The sequence below is a fragment of the Acanthochromis polyacanthus genome, chromosome 17 (genome assembly GCF_021347895.1).
Source record: "Acanthochromis polyacanthus isolate Apoly-LR-REF ecotype Palm Island chromosome 17, KAUST_Apoly_ChrSc, whole genome shotgun sequence".
NCBI classification, from domain to species: domain Eukaryota; kingdom Metazoa; phylum Chordata; class Actinopteri; family Pomacentridae; genus Acanthochromis; species Acanthochromis polyacanthus.
In genome coordinates, this window is record NC_067129.1 from 14,616,924 (window position 1) to 14,633,956 (window position 17,033).

The 17,033-nt window shown below is 39.7% G+C and overlaps 3 protein-coding genes across 4 annotated transcripts; all 3 read right to left on the reverse strand.

Moving 5' to 3' along the window:
- Positions 1-13: 13 nt before the first annotated feature.
- On the reverse strand, positions 14-3,306 carry si:ch211-117m20.4 (CUB and sushi domain-containing protein 1). 2 transcript variants are annotated; one of them, XM_022212281.2, is made up of 5 exons: positions 2,069-3,306; positions 1,643-1,807; positions 1,351-1,518; positions 1,072-1,272; positions 14-875 (listed from the first exon to the last, which is right to left on the reverse strand). In XM_022212281.2, exons 1-5 carry the CDS (start codon positions 2,175-2,177, stop codon positions 862-864), a joined length of 657 nt encoding a protein of 218 aa, XP_022067973.1. In that variant the 5' UTR covers positions 2,178-3,306; the 3' UTR covers positions 14-861. The 2 variants fall into 2 exon arrangements, with proteins under 2 accessions (XP_022067973.1, XP_022067972.1); XM_022212280.2 differs by having other exon boundaries at positions 2,063-3,306.
- Positions 3,307-3,429: 123 nt separating this feature from the next.
- Positions 3,430-9,738, reverse strand: hinfp (histone H4 transcription factor). The gene is made up of 9 exons (XM_051937613.1): positions 9,253-9,738; positions 8,142-8,368; positions 7,674-7,785; positions 7,436-7,588; positions 7,227-7,304; positions 5,153-5,273; positions 4,928-5,066; positions 4,711-4,835; positions 3,430-4,631 (listed from the first exon to the last, which is right to left on the reverse strand). The coding sequence occupies exons 1-9, from the start codon at positions 9,410-9,412 to the stop codon at positions 4,256-4,258; spliced, it is 1,491 nt and encodes a 496-aa protein (XP_051793573.1). The 5' UTR covers positions 9,413-9,738; the 3' UTR covers positions 3,430-4,255.
- Positions 9,739-10,736: 998 nt separating this feature from the next.
- dpagt1 (dolichyl-phosphate (UDP-N-acetylglucosamine) N-acetylglucosaminephosphotransferase 1 (GlcNAc-1-P transferase)) lies at positions 10,737-15,981 on the reverse strand. Its single transcript, XM_022212274.2, has 9 exons — positions 15,410-15,981; positions 15,181-15,301; positions 14,884-15,097; positions 14,075-14,221; positions 13,565-13,649; positions 13,303-13,491; positions 13,099-13,186; positions 11,950-12,105; positions 10,737-11,862 (listed from the first exon to the last, which is right to left on the reverse strand). The coding sequence occupies exons 1-9, from the start codon at positions 15,562-15,564 to the stop codon at positions 11,797-11,799; spliced, it is 1,221 nt and encodes a 406-aa protein (XP_022067966.1). The 5' UTR covers positions 15,565-15,981; the 3' UTR covers positions 10,737-11,796.
- Positions 15,982-17,033: the final 1,052 nt, after the last annotated feature.

A 17,033-nucleotide genomic window follows, 5' to 3' on the forward strand; every position in this document is an offset into this window, starting at 1 on the left:
CTTGCACCAGAAGTATTTTTGTTCTTTTTATTCATTACAAATGCACCACAAATCATTTTACATCTCTATAATCCATCTACAAAATATAAAAATAAAGTTTTAATTGTACAACAAATATATTTTTGCTCTATATTTGTGAACTAAATATAATACAATAGAATAAATACACTTTGTTAACATGGTTCACAACACTCTTCATGCTAACTCTGACCCCTGACCAAAGCTGCTCCCTTTGTAACAAGATTATGGTTTCAGCTCCTTCCAGGACAGATGGACTGAGAGGAGGAGCGATGAGGCAGTGACGCTAATCTCTGTGGTTTCACTTCCCTCAACTCGCTTTTAATATTGTTCAAACATGCACACATGTTTACAGACATGCGTGTTAAACAGAGCATGTAAGCTATTGCTGGTAGATGAAATTTGTGACAAGAAATATTTAGCACCAGATTAAATCAACCAGTTGAAGAATGCTGTCTGTCTACACAAAAGACTGTTTTTTATCATTAGACTGGAGTCGGTTGAAGTCACTCTGCATTTGAAATAATTTCTTGTCCCAAGTCTGATTTCACCTCAGACACTATTTTCTGATCCACTCGACACCAAACATCACACACACTGACTGAACTCAACCTCAGGCACAGAAATCCTCTTGTCATCGTGTATAATCCTAAATAAAGAAAACAAGAGGAAACTGTTGGCGTCAGTGTGCCGGAAAGATTGAATTAGCGCCTCAAAACATCCAGATTTTAGTCCCCACAATTGGATTAAGCAGCAAAAACATAGTGTGACTCTGATTCACAGCTGGTTTGTGTCTCTTCTTTGTCTGTAGCTTCTCTGTACAGTATCAACATCTTCTCTGTGTTAGCCTGCAGATGCTAAAGATAAAAAGACAAAAAAGTGTTCTTCGTATGGACTTTCTGACAGCAGGGCAGCAAATTCATATGCAAAGCAATGAATTAACAACATTCAAGTGTATTTGCACTGAGAAAACAGTGCAACATGCTCACATTGCATCTGTTCATCAAGTCAAGTGGTCAAAAAGCTGAGCAGTGTGGTGGAGAAGCTACTCACCACATGATAAAGCGCAGTCGCAAATGCAAGGGACACACTGTGCAAAGAACCGCTTCCAGCCAGTCTCCTTCTTCTTACAGTTGTCTATCCGACTGCAGCCTTGTTTGGGCGGGCCAAAGTAGCTCTTGTATTCGCAGGTGGAGTTGCACGTGCCGTTTAGTTCCCTCTCGCTGATTTCAATGCGTCCCCGCTGACACATTCCTGACAGGAAGGTAAAAGAAGTAAAAGGTTCACACAGGGTCATTAAACCTTTCGTCATTGCAGTGAGCGTTCACTCACGGAGGCAGGTGGGTTTCGGGGTCCACAGGCCGTTAGACTGACACGACCTGGTTGGGTTTCCCACGAGCATGAAACCAGAGCGACAGGAGTACCTCACCACAGAGCCCACCCACCAGTCATTACCGTACACAACTCCATTATAGTCCACATCTGGCCTCCCACAGTTCACTGGCACACAGAGGAGAGAAAATGCAAAGGACAGCATCCCGTTAAGCTCAGCTACAGAACACAGTGACTCTCTGCATCTGAGTGGCTCAATGGAATATGAACAGAACATCAGTCTGGGTCTCACCTCTGCACAGGGACTTGGAGCCGAGCCAGCAGCAGCTCGAGTCTCCACAGCGATCCTTCCTCAGCTCCTCATGCCGTGACTTACAGCCTCCTAAACAAAGAGGTGCCGACCCGGACCAGTATGTGTCGTCTACGTAGTCCGGTTGGGGAATCCACTCTATCTCACCTACAGTAAAGCAATTATATTGACTTCTTCATATGTTAGAGCAGGACAAACATCTATACAATCACTAAAATATGATTCTTGAAGTTTCCTAATGGAAACCCCAACATGGAAATGCTCTTCAGACTATGAGGCCAACATTATTATTGCAATGTACAGTTTCATAATAACTCCTTACATAATACAGAGTCTTGTTCTATGTCTTAGAGGCCAGAACGTGATTGAAAGCTACTATATTGCCAGAAAAGGAGATCTTACCACTACCTTCCAGCTCTCCATTCCACTCAGGCAACTGAGAAATCCCCCTCTGGAAGGACCCAAACAACAACAGCAGCAGCAGCAGCAGCAGTGCATTTAACCTCATGGTGCCCATCTTCTGATGCAATTAGTTTCTGTGGAAAAACTGCGGATGCATCTGGGGACTGAGCGGCAACATTATACTACACATTATACTATACTACATCATCAACCTTGCAAAATCCAGACATGAAGCCATTAGACGCTGTCCCAGTAGAGCTGAGTATACCGACTGCAGAACGAGGAAGCAGAGAGTTTAAGTAACACTCAAACTAAGCTCTGTGTGCTGCCTAATCTTCTACACACAGCTAATGCTGCGTGCTGTATGTCAAGCTGTGACTGGAGCCATGGCTTTAGAGGAGGTTTGTCATGAATTAAGTCACCTGGTCAAAGCTTTATACAAGATCAAAGCAGAAAGAGGAGAAGAAAATTATACTGAAAGGCACAGAGAATAAAAGCTATGATAAAGATGAAGGGTTACTTACAACCACAGCACACTATATGTACCCTTTAAAACAAACAAAAAAAGCATTAAGAAAGTGAAAATCTGGCAGCAAGGATGGCAGAATATGTTAAAAATGGTGGAAAACTAACATTTTCAAACAGTGAATATAACTGCAAATGTAAATAACAGTAAAAAAAAAAAGCAAAACAAGCTTTAAATATATATTTACCAAATTTCAATTCTTAGTAAACGGAAATTTTCTATCAAACAACAGCAAATATCTTAAAATAATAATTTCAATAGAATAAAAAAATGTACTTTGATGGCCAAATGTTGTAAAAGAACAAACTACCATTTATAAAACTACTGAGATCCTGTTATTGGATTCAAATAAGTCACACTAGGTGTTTATCCTCACAGGCTAACCAGCCATGGGCTTAACCATTTGCACAAAAAAAAAACGTTTGAAATCATTTGCAAGAAATTTGACAATTAGGGCCACAAATATTTACTGTCATTATTTTAAAAAAAATGAACTTGTTTAAACAGTTGCTGATTAGTGTCCTTGTGACTGAGCAATGAGTCCAGTTTAATGACCATATGAGTCAGTAATTTGGAAAGACAATATCTGAACTTACACCTAAAGACTGTTATTTGTTTTAGATAAATAAAATGCCCGTTTTTGTTACAGTCCCAGCTAATAACTAATCAGAGCTGCAGTGCAACACTTACGTTCAGCAGGGGGCGCCATAACGGCAGCACTACATAATGACCTGCAAGTAATGCATAATAAACATGAACGATAAATAATCTTCTTTAAATAACTTGTTAAAATCAAACATTCAACAAAAAAATTTTCTGTGTAAAAGTAACAACATCTAAATAAACCAAAAGCTTCACGTGTTTATTCAAGTTGCAGATTAAGAATCAACACATTTCCAAAGCCGCCTCTCTGCTGGATTTCACACATTTTAATGAATATTAAGGCTAACGCTCCGTTCCTGTGACTCATATCCTTTAAGGGTTGTGGCTGATGTATTTCTAAATTTGAATGAATGAAAACCCAGTGAGCAGCGCAGGATTAGCATCCAACTGTTAAGATGTTACAGCGTGATACAGTGAATGAACTGAAAATAATTTAAAAACACAGGCAAACAGGATGCTCAACATTCGCAAACAAAACACAGCCAAACAGATTTGTAACCTAATATAGGCTTATCGTCCAGATCAGATGCAATAGAGCGTGTATATCTTCATTTGAATGTTAGAATTTCCTTCAAAGTTTTCACTTTATATTAAAATCTAAGCAACATCTTGGTACCAGCCAACATTAGACACTAACGTCCTCCACAGAAGAAGCAGCACAAGCAAAAAGTCATAATCCATGTTTGTCCTAAAGGCAGAGCTGTGCAGATCAGTGACGCTGCACCACTCCATATTGTACAGCTTCTCCAGCATCAGCCTTATGCAGACGAGCAGTGAAACACTCCTGATCCCGATCCATGATCAGACAGAAGCAGCAGGACGAACCTCCTCCTCTTCTTTATCCTCCACATGTCTGAAGCTGCTCCTTTCAAAAGGCTAACAGCCATATTAAGTTAGTGTAGACCGCTCAAGGCCAGTATGTGTCCCTGCAGCAGGAGAGAAAATACAGATTTCTAAGCTGTATTTCTGTAGACCTTCCTGCTATGCACAGGACGTGTGTTGAGTCAAACCACCTGCATTCCTTGTTGCTGAGCAGCGTCCTGCAGCTGCAGCATGACAGAGTCCTCCCCTCCCTGTGACAAACCTCCAGTGAGGACGTAAAACATGCCCTCCTCCTGACCGCCCTCCTCTGTGTTGATGGTCGGTTCCTCAGTCCTCTGCTCCTCCAGCAGCACCCCTCTCAGTTCCACCTGGACCTCTGAAGGAGCTGCTCCTGCAGATTCCTCCTCCAGCTCCTGACCTTCAGTCTGGTCACCGTCGTCGTCGTCGTCATCCTCCGCCTGCCTGTTTTGTCTTTCCCTCATCAGCTGCTCTGTCAGTTCCACACTCTCATAGCGAATCAGCTGCAGGCGCAAGAAACCGTCTTCGTGTTCTTTGTACCTGACAGAAATAACAGACGATCAGTGCTGCAATATTCCACATATCAGAATCACTTCACTTTCATCAATGCAACACTAACCTGAACCTGGGGTGTCCAGAGGGCCACTTGAACTGGTGCTTTTTGTGCAGATGGACAGTTAGGTTGTTGCCCCTGGTGAAACACTGGCCACACACATGGCACTTGTAGCGAGCTACAAAACTCCCCTGATTATGCAAAGAGGGCATTAAAAAGCCATAAATACATGAGATTAAACCTTCCTATTGAAGTGAAAGTCAGCAGTTGTGTCAAAAATCACCTCATGCTCTCTCTTGTGGTGAGTCTTCATGGTGCCAAGAGTGCGAGAGGTGAAGCCACAGCCGGGAAAGTCACAGTGGAAAGCCGGCTCGCTGCTGTGGGTATCCAGGTGTTTGCGCAAGTCAATCAGATTCTTACAGCTACAAATACAGAAAAAGACAACATCATTGTTTGTTCAACAGCTTCAACTTGATTTGAACTGTTGCAGCTTCACGAGCTGCGCTACCTGTATTCACAGTAGTCACAGCTGTACGGCTTCTCATTACTGTGGCGAAACTTGATATGGCTGCGCAGTGAAGAGGGTGACGGGCAAGTCATGTCACACAACGGACATTTGTAGTGGCTCACTGTTCCAATGAGAAAAAGACAAATGAGTAGAGTCATTCAATTATACTTCTATGTACACTACAGTTCAACTTAGAAACGTCCTTAGTTTTGAAAGAAAATCTGTTCTTTACAATGAACAATTACTCAGAAATCCAGTCCAGACATTGTTAATGTGGTAAATGACTATTCTAGCTGGAAACGGCTGATTTTTAATAGAATATCTACATAGAGGTACAGAGGAACATTTCCAGCAACCATCACTCCTGTGTTCTAATGCTACATTGTGTTAGCTAATGGTGTTGAAAGGCTAATTGATGATTAGAAAACCCTTGCGCAATTATGTTAGCACATGAATAAATGTGTGAGTTTTCATGGAAAGCTTTAGAACGGTCTTGTGTATGCGTCTAATAATACTGCAGAGCTATTTGTTGTCAACAAGATTCCTTCACTCCCTTACAGAGCTGCTCAAAAATAGACATCATAAAGCCTATTTTTACTTCTGGTTGTGAAATAATTTATTTCAAAACTTGACACTGTTGTTATAACAACAGAAACATCTATTACTGAGTTTTCTTTGCAATGTTTATCGCTGACAGGATGCAGGGGTCTAGAGAACTGAGGCTGTATGTTGTTTATTAAAGTGAATGTGCTGAAACTGAACTGCAATGTATGTAAGGATTTAATACTGCAATCTAACAGTGGAACCCTGGTGTGATCATGGGCTTGGAAGTCAAGAGCATAAAGACAACATGGACAATACTTTAAACTCTGTTTAAAGTATGAGTGACAATGATAAGGAAAGGAAACTAGTCTTCAGAGTTAAGGCCTATATACTTTTTTTAACTAATGTAGTTCATTCTACAAGGACAGCAACTAATGTTTACCATCTAATATTACAAATGAAATGATAGCTAACAAAATTGTTATGCAATATGTGTATTTTCACAATTAATCAGAAGTTGTCATCTCAACTTTCCCAGCTGGGAACAATTTTTTTATTTCAATACCAAAATTAATACATTTAAAGGCAACACGGGATGGAAACTCAAAAACAGAAAAAAAGGAACCATTGTGGATCAAATATGCCGATTTAACACACTGCTCAAAAAATTAAGGCAACACTTAATCATCACAGTACGACACCAATTCAACTAAACTACCGGGATATCGATCTGTTCAGTTAGGAAGTGTAAGTGATTGTGAATCTCCTCCTCAGTGTGTTCATAATTGGGGTTTTCACTGCCTATTATTATGTCATTTTGTTCTCAATAAGTTACACAGTGCATATGAATGATTTAAGTTTTCCCTTAAATGTTTTGAGCAGTTTAGTTACTGTAAGAAGTGGTTTACAAAACCAATCTGTCGGGTTTTGAGTTTCGAGGGACACAAGCAGTATTATTCCGGCCCATCCTACTCTCATAGATCATCTTTACTGTGTTTTAATGAAGCTGAATTCATAATATAGTCATTATATTTACTTATATATCTAATTCTGTGGGTAAATATTTGAACTAAGTGGAAAAATATGCTCACACACTCAGAAAAATGCTGTTAACTGACAGACATTACCAAGATGAAGTACTACACATTAAAGCTTGATTTTATGACAGACTAATGACAGCAGGTGTGTCGGCTAAAGCCAACTATAATTTGAGACTATGACAGCCAGGGTTAGAAGCATAGAGGCTAGGGATATTCAAGTACAGCCACAAAACATCTATATGAACCTCAGAAACACATTACACATCCTGTAAAACTCAGAGAATGTCAACAAAGTGTTTCCAATAGAGCTAGAGCTCAGTGGGATCCTGTGGTTATAAGAGGAAATGACTAGACTGTCAGGTTCAGTGTCTGTTTTATAACAGAATGCCAAACGCAATCATTTTTTCTGCAAAACAAATCTACCCACGGGCACAAAAATAAAGTATCCTTGAACCTTGTGATACTGACAACATGATGAGGGAGGCACTGACCGTGAGTCCTCATGTGGTCTCTCAGTAGTCTTTCTGTTGCAAAGCGTTTGGAACAGTGAGAACACTGGAACCTCTGACCTGCAGCGCACACACATACAAACAAACACACAAAGGAAGAATTGCTTAAATTACTAGACAGTTACATTTAAATGTAGCAAATGAGCACTAATGGCTATTCGTCTTCCTGCCATTATTTTGACGGGATTTACCTTCCATGGCGCTCTGTCGTATGATGTGGTCAAAGAGCTTGGTGTTGTTGGCGTACATCCCTCCACAAGCTGGACACGCTACGACCTTCTCCTGGGTGTGGCTGCGCAGGTGCTCCCGCAGCTTCGGACGCCCTTTAGCAGTGGCTTCACAATCTGGAGAACGACAGGCGCAGATGTTAGACTTAATAATCAAATACTGTTGCACAGAGAACGTACGCCGTCATGCTAAATAACGCACCCTTCCATCCACAGCGTATTGGCAGTTCACAGTCTCCTGTCGGTAAATCTATGCACTGGCTGTGCATCTCCACATGTCGGTAGAACCACTCTGGGTTTTCATACGGCGGTTGCTTTAACAAATGTGCATAGAAAGAAGAGACACACCAATGTTTAGAGTTTAATAAGAAAAGGCTTTAATTCTACTTCACAGACACTCAAAAGGCAAAAACGCTCGATTTTTCTCAGCTGAGTGCACTTGGAGTTCAAGTCACTTTGCACCTCAGTCGCACAAGCTGTTTTATCCTGTATATACAGCATATTGAGTTAAATATAAAAATGATGGCAAAATGCAACTATTTGTTGGCGTGTGGCTTCACAGAGCAGTCTCGAATTAGCTGAAGCATACTCAGTATCACATCTACATGTTCTGAAATCAGATGGTCAAACACAGCAACAGCAGCTTCTCCAGGCCTTTTCTTAGTCTTACCTCACAATCCTCCCACAGACAGATAAAATTGTCTGGGATTTCGGGGATGATGTTGCGATTGTGGTAGGCGATGGAGCAGCTGCCAATTTCTGGCTGGGCATTGAGGACCTGCTGACCCAACTGCTTCAGCTTGGTGTGGTAGCAGTGAAAGAACACATGCCGACGCAGTTCTTCAGAGCCCTCAACAGAGCAGAAGCCACAGTCTCTCCAGAGACAGTTTCTCTCCTCTTGGAACGGAAAACAAAGACATGACATGAGGAAATGTCACTCTTTCAGGACTTTACACTGCAGCAATACTACTTGCTACCTTTTGATTTAAAGCAGGAGAGCACATTAGATGTAAATAGAGATGTATTAAGTTATCAAATTGAAGATACAGCTGCAAAACGTTGATGTCTAAAAGCAGAAAACATCAGCATGTCCTTCCTTTCTGGTCCACAGTAGTGCTGAATGATTTGGGGAAAATATCTAATTGAAATTATGATACAATTTAAAGTGCAGCTTCAGATCAAGATTTGAGATGAAATGAAAGATGAGATTGAAAACATGCACATCTGTATATAATATCACAGTGCTGAGCTTATATAAAAAAGTAAGTAATGACCTAAAGCAGTGTAAAGGTACTTTCAAAGCATAGCTGTATGTAAACATGTGTTCAGGTTCAGTATGTGAAAAATAGAAGGTATGTATGATAATAGGGTCTTTCTGTAAACAATCCCTGACACTGAAAGAAGTCCATTGCATTCACTGCTTGGAATGAGCACTTGCAAAATCTTCAATCTAGTTAGATAAGTAAATTAAAATAACCTCTGAGTCCGGCAATTTTATTAAGTGCACAGCTTCAAATAGCAACTTTGGATGTTCAGGTCCAATCTACAGACATATTCACTACAGATTTACTTTGGGTGCCTATAGGTGACACTGAGGTTAATCAAGAGATCTGATGAGTTAAAGACATTACACTGTTCATTCATATCCACTACACAGCAGCACATATAAAAATCAGTGATACACGTCCATGTCATAGGTGCACTCATGTCAATATTAGATTTCTTTCCACAACCAAATGTCCGAATAAACACTTAAACTACAATGCTAGTTTTCGTCTCACCTTCTGCTTCGTCTTCCTCCTCCTCCGCCATGTTCAGAGCAGTAAGATGACCCTCTGCATGTTTGCAAAAGTTTTCCATGCGACTGAACGACTCCTGGCACGAACCCCATTCACACTCCAACTTCAGCGCTTTCTTCTGTATTCTCTTGTTAGGAGGCATCTGCCCGAGTTGCGTTAAATGCGTGTTTTACCTCCAGACTGAAGCTACGGACGTTATTTCCAGCGGCAGACCGTCACCTGCCATCCACCAGCTGCTAGCTAAACACGGTTAACGGCTCTCTGAAACATCCAGCAGCTCTAATAAAACTTTACTAACGTCACTGGAAACACACTGGTCCGCAGAAAAATGCATAAAAAGTGACAAATTAGTTCAAACTTTAACACAACGGCGAGGAAACGTAAGTAACGAGCACAGCAATGATGTAGACAGAATTGCTACGGTCACAAGCATAGATATCTATGGTCACAAAACGCAAGTTGTGTGCAACATAGATGTTCCCCCCCTGAAACTTAGCGCAGATCAAGCGTTCCGCCAGGAATTTCTGTATTAAACAATCAATGTTATAAAGCAACTTAAAGTAATTTTCAATCGTATTTTTTGACGTATTTGTAATTTACTTACATTACATTTTCATTCTATGTTACTCTATATTTCTGCTGCACCACATTTTAAAAGCTGTTTATCAAATATTATTTATCAGAACACACTATATAAGTAAGATTATTTGTAAGGCAAATGTCAATGTTTGGGAATTAAAAAGATAGTTTCATAGACCCTGAACGCAACATAATTTTGTCCCTTTAACCCTCCTGTTGTTTCCGTGTCCGAAAAAAATTCAAAAATTCAAAGAAATTCCCAAAATTTTGGAAAATTTGCAAAACTTCAGGAAGAAATTTCCAATAATTCCTTAAAAGTCTCTTTTAAAAGTTTTACTTTGAAAAATTCCCCAAATTTGGCAAGAAAAGTCTTGTAAATATTTTCAAAAAATGAGTACAAATCTTCCAAAAAAAATCCTAAAAATATCTAAAGTGATTACAGATATATATCAGTAAAACTTCTAATATTTTCTTTGAGAACATTTAGAAAAAAATCAACCAAAATCCGGTTAAATTTGCTGGATTTTGGTTGATTTTTTTGGTAATGTTCTTAAGAAACATTTGAAACATTTCTTTCTTTCCACCAGAAAATGTTTAAAGATTTCCTAAAAATGTTGAAAATGTGGACATCAGAAGTTTCACTGTGAAAGTGAAGATTTTTTTTTCCACATTTTCAAACTTTAAACCGGGTCAGTTTTGACCCGCAGGACGACACAAGGGTTAAACAATTAGTTAATAAATAACAATATCTTGTCCTTTATCTACTGAATTGAACACTGCAACACTGTATGATAAGCTAAAACTTTTCACACTGTGGTATTGCTTCTTGTAATTAAGGAATTGGATATTTATTACACTTATTCTATAATAATAATGACGGCACAAGCTTATATTTGAATTTTCCCAGCTTTTATTTCGTCATTAACGTCTATAATCTCAACAGTAAACAGCTTATCGCTTGTAGTTACATTCCTAAACAAAATAGTCCAGTGCCAGTTGTCTTCACATTAATGTTTACTGAGCCCTTGAGGGGAAAAATGCATATCAGTCAAAAAAATAATGCAATCCTGTATCCAATAGTAACAAGAAGGGTAGAAACAATTAATTCTCATTGGTCAGAACACCCATCACTCTTCATAAACCTTAAGTTACAATCTCCAGACACCATCCTATCTAACATCCCCACTACTCATCTGTCTCTACCATTTTTTCCCGTGATAGTCTTCCGACTGATTAAAGCCTTCAGATCTTTTTCTTCACAATAGCCATTCTGTGTGCGTTTGTTCAGAGGTAAAAAAAACAAAAAACAAAAACACGAACTGATCTTTTCTTTCCAACCCACATCGCATGGATATGTCATGACGTAAAGTGGAAAGTGTGAGTGGCTACATTTTCCTGAAGTAATTTTTGACTCAACATAAGATTCAAGCAAAGCATCACTACATGACTTTTTTTCCCCGTTTGTTTAGAGGATTTTTGTGGTTCAGTAATCTGATATCAAATAGTCACAATTTAAGAGCAATACAGCCAGTAATGTTGGCTGCTTTGGAGATCCAAAGTCAACCTCACTTACTGTACGTTCCTTTAAAAAATGCGAGTACAAAAATATACTTTTAGGGTGGACACACAAGATAATTAAGACCCGGTTACAATTTCAAGCCTGTAATTACTGAAATTCAAGACAATTCAAACAGTGCTTCTCCTGATATCAGACCATTAGCCGCTTAATGCTCATGAATGAAAAAAAAATCATTCACCAAAGTCCAATACACTGATAATTTAAACCTTGCGCTGGGTTTTTACTGCAGGTATAAACTGAGGCAGAAAAATAAAATAACAGTGAGGAGATGCAATCTATTAAAGGCAGATGAACCACCACCCTGTAAAACAGTTCCGCAACATCATTTCTTCTCAGGCAGCAGTCGCTCCTCTCTCCTCGCAGAGTGTCTAGACATCATAGAACAGACGCACCAGATGGTAACGGATCCCGAAAGCCACTGCACTGCCCATCACCTGAGCGAGACACAGAAATAAGTCAAACATTACCCTTTAACGGAGGCTATTCCAGTGTATCTGTATACAGCAGGCGCTTTGTTCTACCTGTATGATGAGCATGATGACTGTGAGATTTCTCTCGTGGATGGGCCCGAGGAATTTCAGCACCAGATTTATTAAGGTCATGTTGTTGCACTCAATAAAATCGCCGTCTCCATCGTGGCCCCTCCGCACCTCGAGCAGCTTCAATAACTCCGCCACCTGTTGAGGATCAGAGACATTATTATTATCAGCCAATAAACACAGCTGACACTGCTCTGCCTCACACGCGTGTTTACCCACCTACACCAACTGTCACTGCATGCATTTTATTAAGAGGCAACTTGGTATCCAGATGTCTGAAATTTTGTCCATTTCTCCAGTTTTTTTTGTTTTTTTTTGCAGCGCTTCAGGATTTAATAATAAAGAGAAATAAAATGACAATTCCATGTAATGATCAGGCTGAGTATTTGGGTCAGACACTGCTGTGTGATATCAGCTATTTCTGGTTTCATCACATCTTTAAAGCATTGAAGATAATGCTTCCAGTTGTGTGGGCACAGCAAGTGCACGCTCCACATTGGCAGGATTTTTTTTAGGAGTTTTTGGCTTGCTTAAAATAAATTTTAGGCTGTGCCAAAGGAAATCAGCAGCCCCAAAGCTATAAGATTAGACAATAATAATCATAATTCAATTTTTAACCTGTTTTGCTAATCATGGTTTTGCTTACTGAAGCATAATAGAGATTTTTTGCTTATGGAAGGGTCAGAAATAACTGCAAAATGTCTATATTTATATCAAATAAGGTAGATATACTGCCTTTATTGTAGGTGGACTGATTTAGCTAATTGCTCTCTTCAGCTGCCCTCTATTCTAAGCCAGAAAAAAAAGTTTGTGTATGTATAACATGCAAGATTTGCATACAGTATATGAGCAAATGTGTATTCCATCAAAACCAAATGGTGCTTCTGCATTCTAACGCTGCACACCGACAATGCCAGTGAAGTAGAGCAGAAACAATCAGCTTAGTCATTCAATGCAATTAGCAAGTAATATTCACCAACATTGTCTAATTTTACTTTCGCAAAAGTGAGGCTTGTGGACTGCTGATCAGACAAGCCAAGCAGCCGACATTCCCCAGAGCCTAATTAGCTGGATTTCAACCAAAACAACGAGTATATATAGACATAAAATACACAAAAAGCAGAGCTTTACCTTCAGAATGAGGTGTCCTAGTTTAGAGAGGTCCCTTATTTTGAATTTAGAGTAGCTCATCCCCAGTTTGCCAGTTTCTGGATTCAGTCTTTTGTTATCAGTGACATTAGGAGAAGAAAAAGTTGAGAAATAAATATACAATGAGCATAAATAATGAATGACACTGGGAAAAAAACAAACCTGAGGACATATTCAGTTGGTTACCTGGGGAGCCGGTGTCTGGGACAGGGGATTATGTGAAAAAGCTGAGGCAAAGAGTAGACAAAGTTAACCACTTGAGGAATGAAGAACAGCAGCATTGTTTTGCTGAAGTGTCCCAGGATGCCGACCACAGCGAACGTCATGCCGGCAAAGTAGCAGAAAGTGTCGCCCACAAACACAGATGAGGGATACCTGTGATGAAGACAAGAAACAAGTCAGCATTCCAAAATGTATAAAACTGCGTCGGGTCACAGGTTTAACTTACCAGTTGTGGTAAAAAAGTGCTAATGTGGTGAAGAAGAATGGCATCATGAAGTAGAGGGAGAAAACATGGTCATCATGAAAATCTCCTGAGAAAAAAGAAAACACAACAAACCAAACATCAGCTTCATGCATGATATAGATATTTTTCGTATGTCAGAAAAGACAAAAAATGCTAAATATTCTCAGTTATGAATCATGTAGCATCAGTTTTTTTTCCTTTGAATGAGTCCCATTGTGGCGGGATAATTCCCCACTCGTGTTCAAACTGGGGCTGCACAGTGGTTCAGTGGACTGGTGACCTGTCCACTGTGTCCCCTACCTTCACTTTAAGTCAGCTGGGAAAGACTCCAGCCCCCCTGCAGCTCTAATGAGGATTAAGCGGTATATGGATGATGGATGTTCAAACTGACTGTACTAATGTCAGCGACTTTTAACAAATCCATATTCAATGTACTCATGACTAGCAGCGTAGAGGGTGTGATCTGTAATGATGAAGAAAACAACCACGCACCATTGAGCTCCAGCAGGTTGAAGATGATGATTGAGCCGGAGATAAACAGGGCTTGACCTGACTCGATGCCGTTGATGCCTGCTAAGATGTTGATGGCATTTGTGCAGAAAACTGCAAGCATTCCCATGTAGACATAGTAGAGGATACCTACAGAGGATCAGAACTCACATCATTTACATGCAACACAAGCAAGACTAAAGAACTACTTGATATATTATTAGAATATAAAAATGGAAGGGCAATATCCAAACTGTAGGAGACACATTTTTTTATTATAGAATTTTAGAAAACAGTAAAATGTGTCACAACATTATAAATAAATCTTTGGGTTTCTACTAAGATACCCTTAGCCTATAAATAGGATTTTTACTGACATAAGGGAAATGCTTGCTTAGTACAGACTCATTATTTTTCTAACAATTTTTGGGGTAAAAGAAAATGGGAAAATTGCCATTCCCAATAAAATTGTGACTTAAATGGCAAATGCAATATCTGTAACATATGACCCTTAATGGGAGAGTCATTTCCTGCATTAGGTGCATTATATTTATGATATATTTTCTCAAAATGTATATGGTTGCCCAAACAACAATTGAACGGAAAAGCTGATTTTGTCTTCCATAGTCATAGGTCTCTGTTCATATTGCAAGAGAAACACTGCACATAAAGAAAACAGTAGATGCATTATGAATCCCACATGGCTTTGGAAAATCTTGGGAGGAGCTGCAGGAAGTAACAGAGCTTTCTGGTCTACCTTTCTTAGCTTCTCGCCACCCAAACAATGCCGCAAACAGCCGCAAACAACTCACCCAGATCCAAGTGCAGCCCAAGCAGGGCTCTGAACGGCTTCGGCACCACAATGACCGTGTTGCCAAAGTTGGTGAAATAGACCATGAGCAGAGGGAGGGATGCCATAGTGGGAAGCAGGAGCTTGTGTCTCCACCGCAAGTTCAGCACATCATCCGCAAAGCCCAGGAAGATCATGCAACAGATGGCCAGAAGTGCACCAATCAGCTGTACAAACTGGACAACAAGTCACATAAAGGTCAGCACTAGTGGGTCAGACTTGTGGGAAACACAGGTTTAATACAGGAAAGTGGACCCACCTCATCATGTGGGAAGCCCATGCACTGATCTCCTACAAAGCAGCTGACAAAAGGCACTGGGATGAAGCAGAAGAGGATGATGAGGAAGACCGTCCCACTGATCACTCCTTGAGACTCAGGGCTATGATGAGGGAAATCAAGAAGAACAAAAGAGCACATTTGTGACACATTATTGAAAATAAATAGCAGGAGGATATGAAATGAAAAGACAGGTGTGAAAAAGACTCACATTTCCTTTTTGGTGGTTTTGTTTAGGTCCATTCCGTATAATCTGGCTGAAATGAAGTGATCTTTGAAAGCAGGAATGAGCTTCAGTGTGGCCATGCAGCCCAGCACGGACATGAACCCGTTGATCACAAGCGGGAGGACGGGGATCGGTGACATGTTTTCAGGCGTTCTGGTGGGTTTGTGTCTGACAGATCAAATCAGGTTTCTGGCTAATCTGACGTTGCCTCTCCGGGCGATCGATGAGCGAGCTTTGGCTGTTTTCACGGAGGTAAAAACATGTCATGCCGTCACTTTAGAGCAAAATATGTCTCCGTAGCTCCGTGGTCAAACAAAAATGAGTCCGTAAGTCATAGTGGAAATCCATACCATGTTTCATTCCGGGTTTATTGATGCTATAAGCTCCACACTCCCTCCTGCACTAACTCCACGTCTGTTTTAAACCGTCAAATCCTAGGGTTACAACGAGGTAACACTTCCGGCAAAACATTTCAAAGTAAAGTGTGATTAAATTGTGCAGCGCTTCTTTCTGTGAAAACTAGACTTTAATAAAGGAAATTTAAGATGAATGCATGTAATGTGTCTTTTCTGCCTTTAAAGAACGACACATTACTAGATCAGCTTTAAAAACAGCTATTTCTGTACGGCTTTGTTGTTCGTACTACACGATTGTAAGGAAGCATTTTACGATACCCTTCCGGCACCTGACAAAACGCAGTGACGTCATGACGTTTACTAAACACGGAAGTAATGTCTTCTTCTTTGGCTTGTCCTCGGTAGAAGGAAATTCTGCCATCTCTCGACAAAACGTATTGTTTTTGTAGCGCTCTTTCTTTCTTTCTTTCTTTCTTTCTTTCTTTCTTTCTTTCTTTCTTAGAGAGTGTGCACTGGTGGAAACTAACCAAGTTTTAAATACTGTACTTAAGTAAAATTTTGAGACATTTGTAATTACACTACAATTCAGATGAAAATATTATCCCAATAAATTTATCTGACATCTTAAGAAGCAGCTACTATTTGCAAGCGCACCAGCTTATCTACAATGGTACACAATGGCCATATATAAAGTATTTAAAATAGCAATCAATAGCAATTAATGAATATTAATAATTGAATAAAGTCCACTATATCAGCTACAGGTGGCATTTAATGCAGAACATGTCACATCTGGTTATTAGTACAACATTTTTCTCTTAATTCCACAACCCTACAGAGGAAAAAGCGGTGTATAGAAAATGGATGGATAGATTATTATCATAGTAATTCTATACTTTTACTTAGATAGGAATTTATTAAAATGACTGAGTACTTTGCAACTATGGTTTATTACATTTAATTAGATCATATTTCGTCGCCCTTTCTGAGCCTGGCTCTACTGGAAATTTCTTCCTAATAAAGGGGAGTTTTTCTTTTTATGGTTGTCAAATGCTTACTCAAATGGAAACCAAAGGAATATTTAGCTATAATTTTGTGAGATCTTCACCTTAGTATGTGAAATACCTGGAGATGACATATGTATTTAAGAAAAACTGTGCATCATGTAGGCACAACATAAACAAATACAAAAATAACTCTGTTGAATTGGATTGTGACCTTCCTTCTGTGAGACAGAAACGTAAAACTTTTGT

Bases quoted from the DNA above. Each gene is read 5' to 3' on its own strand.
- hinfp (XM_051937613.1), bottom strand. From the start codon at position 9,412: ATGCCTCCTAACAAGAGAATACAGAAGAAAGCGCTGAAGTTGGAGTGT. The intron at 7,589-7,673 runs GTGCGTTATTTA...GTCGTTCTCCAG, and splicing joins AATACGCTGTGGATGGAAGG to ATTGTGAAGCCACTGCTAAA. The intron at 4,836-4,927 runs GTGATTTTTGAC...TTGCATAATCAG, and splicing joins ACCACAAGAGAGAGCATGAG to GGGAGTTTTGTAGCTCGCTA.
- si:ch211-117m20.4 (XM_022212280.2), bottom strand. From the start codon at position 2,177: ATGGGCACCATGAGGTTAAATGCACTGCTGCTGCTGCTGCTGCTGTTG. The intron at 1,808-2,062 runs GTAAGATCTCCT...GCTTTACTGTAG, and splicing joins TGGAGAGCTGGAAGGTAGTG to GTGAGATAGAGTGGATTCCC. The intron at 1,273-1,350 runs GTGAGTGAACGC...CCTTCCTGTCAG, and splicing joins CCCGAAACCCACCTGCCTCC to GAATGTGTCAGCGGGGACGC.
- dpagt1 (XM_022212274.2), bottom strand. From the start codon at position 15,564: ATGTCACCGATCCCCGTCCTCCCGCTTGTGATCAACGGGTTCATGTCC. The intron at 15,302-15,409 runs GTGAGTCTTTTT...CCCTCATCATAG, and splicing joins AAAACCACCAAAAAGGAAAT to CCCTGAGTCTCAAGGAGTGA. The intron at 12,106-13,098 runs GTAAAGCTCTGC...GATCCTCAACAG, and splicing joins TAGGACACCTCATTCTGAAG to GTGGCGGAGTTATTGAAGCT.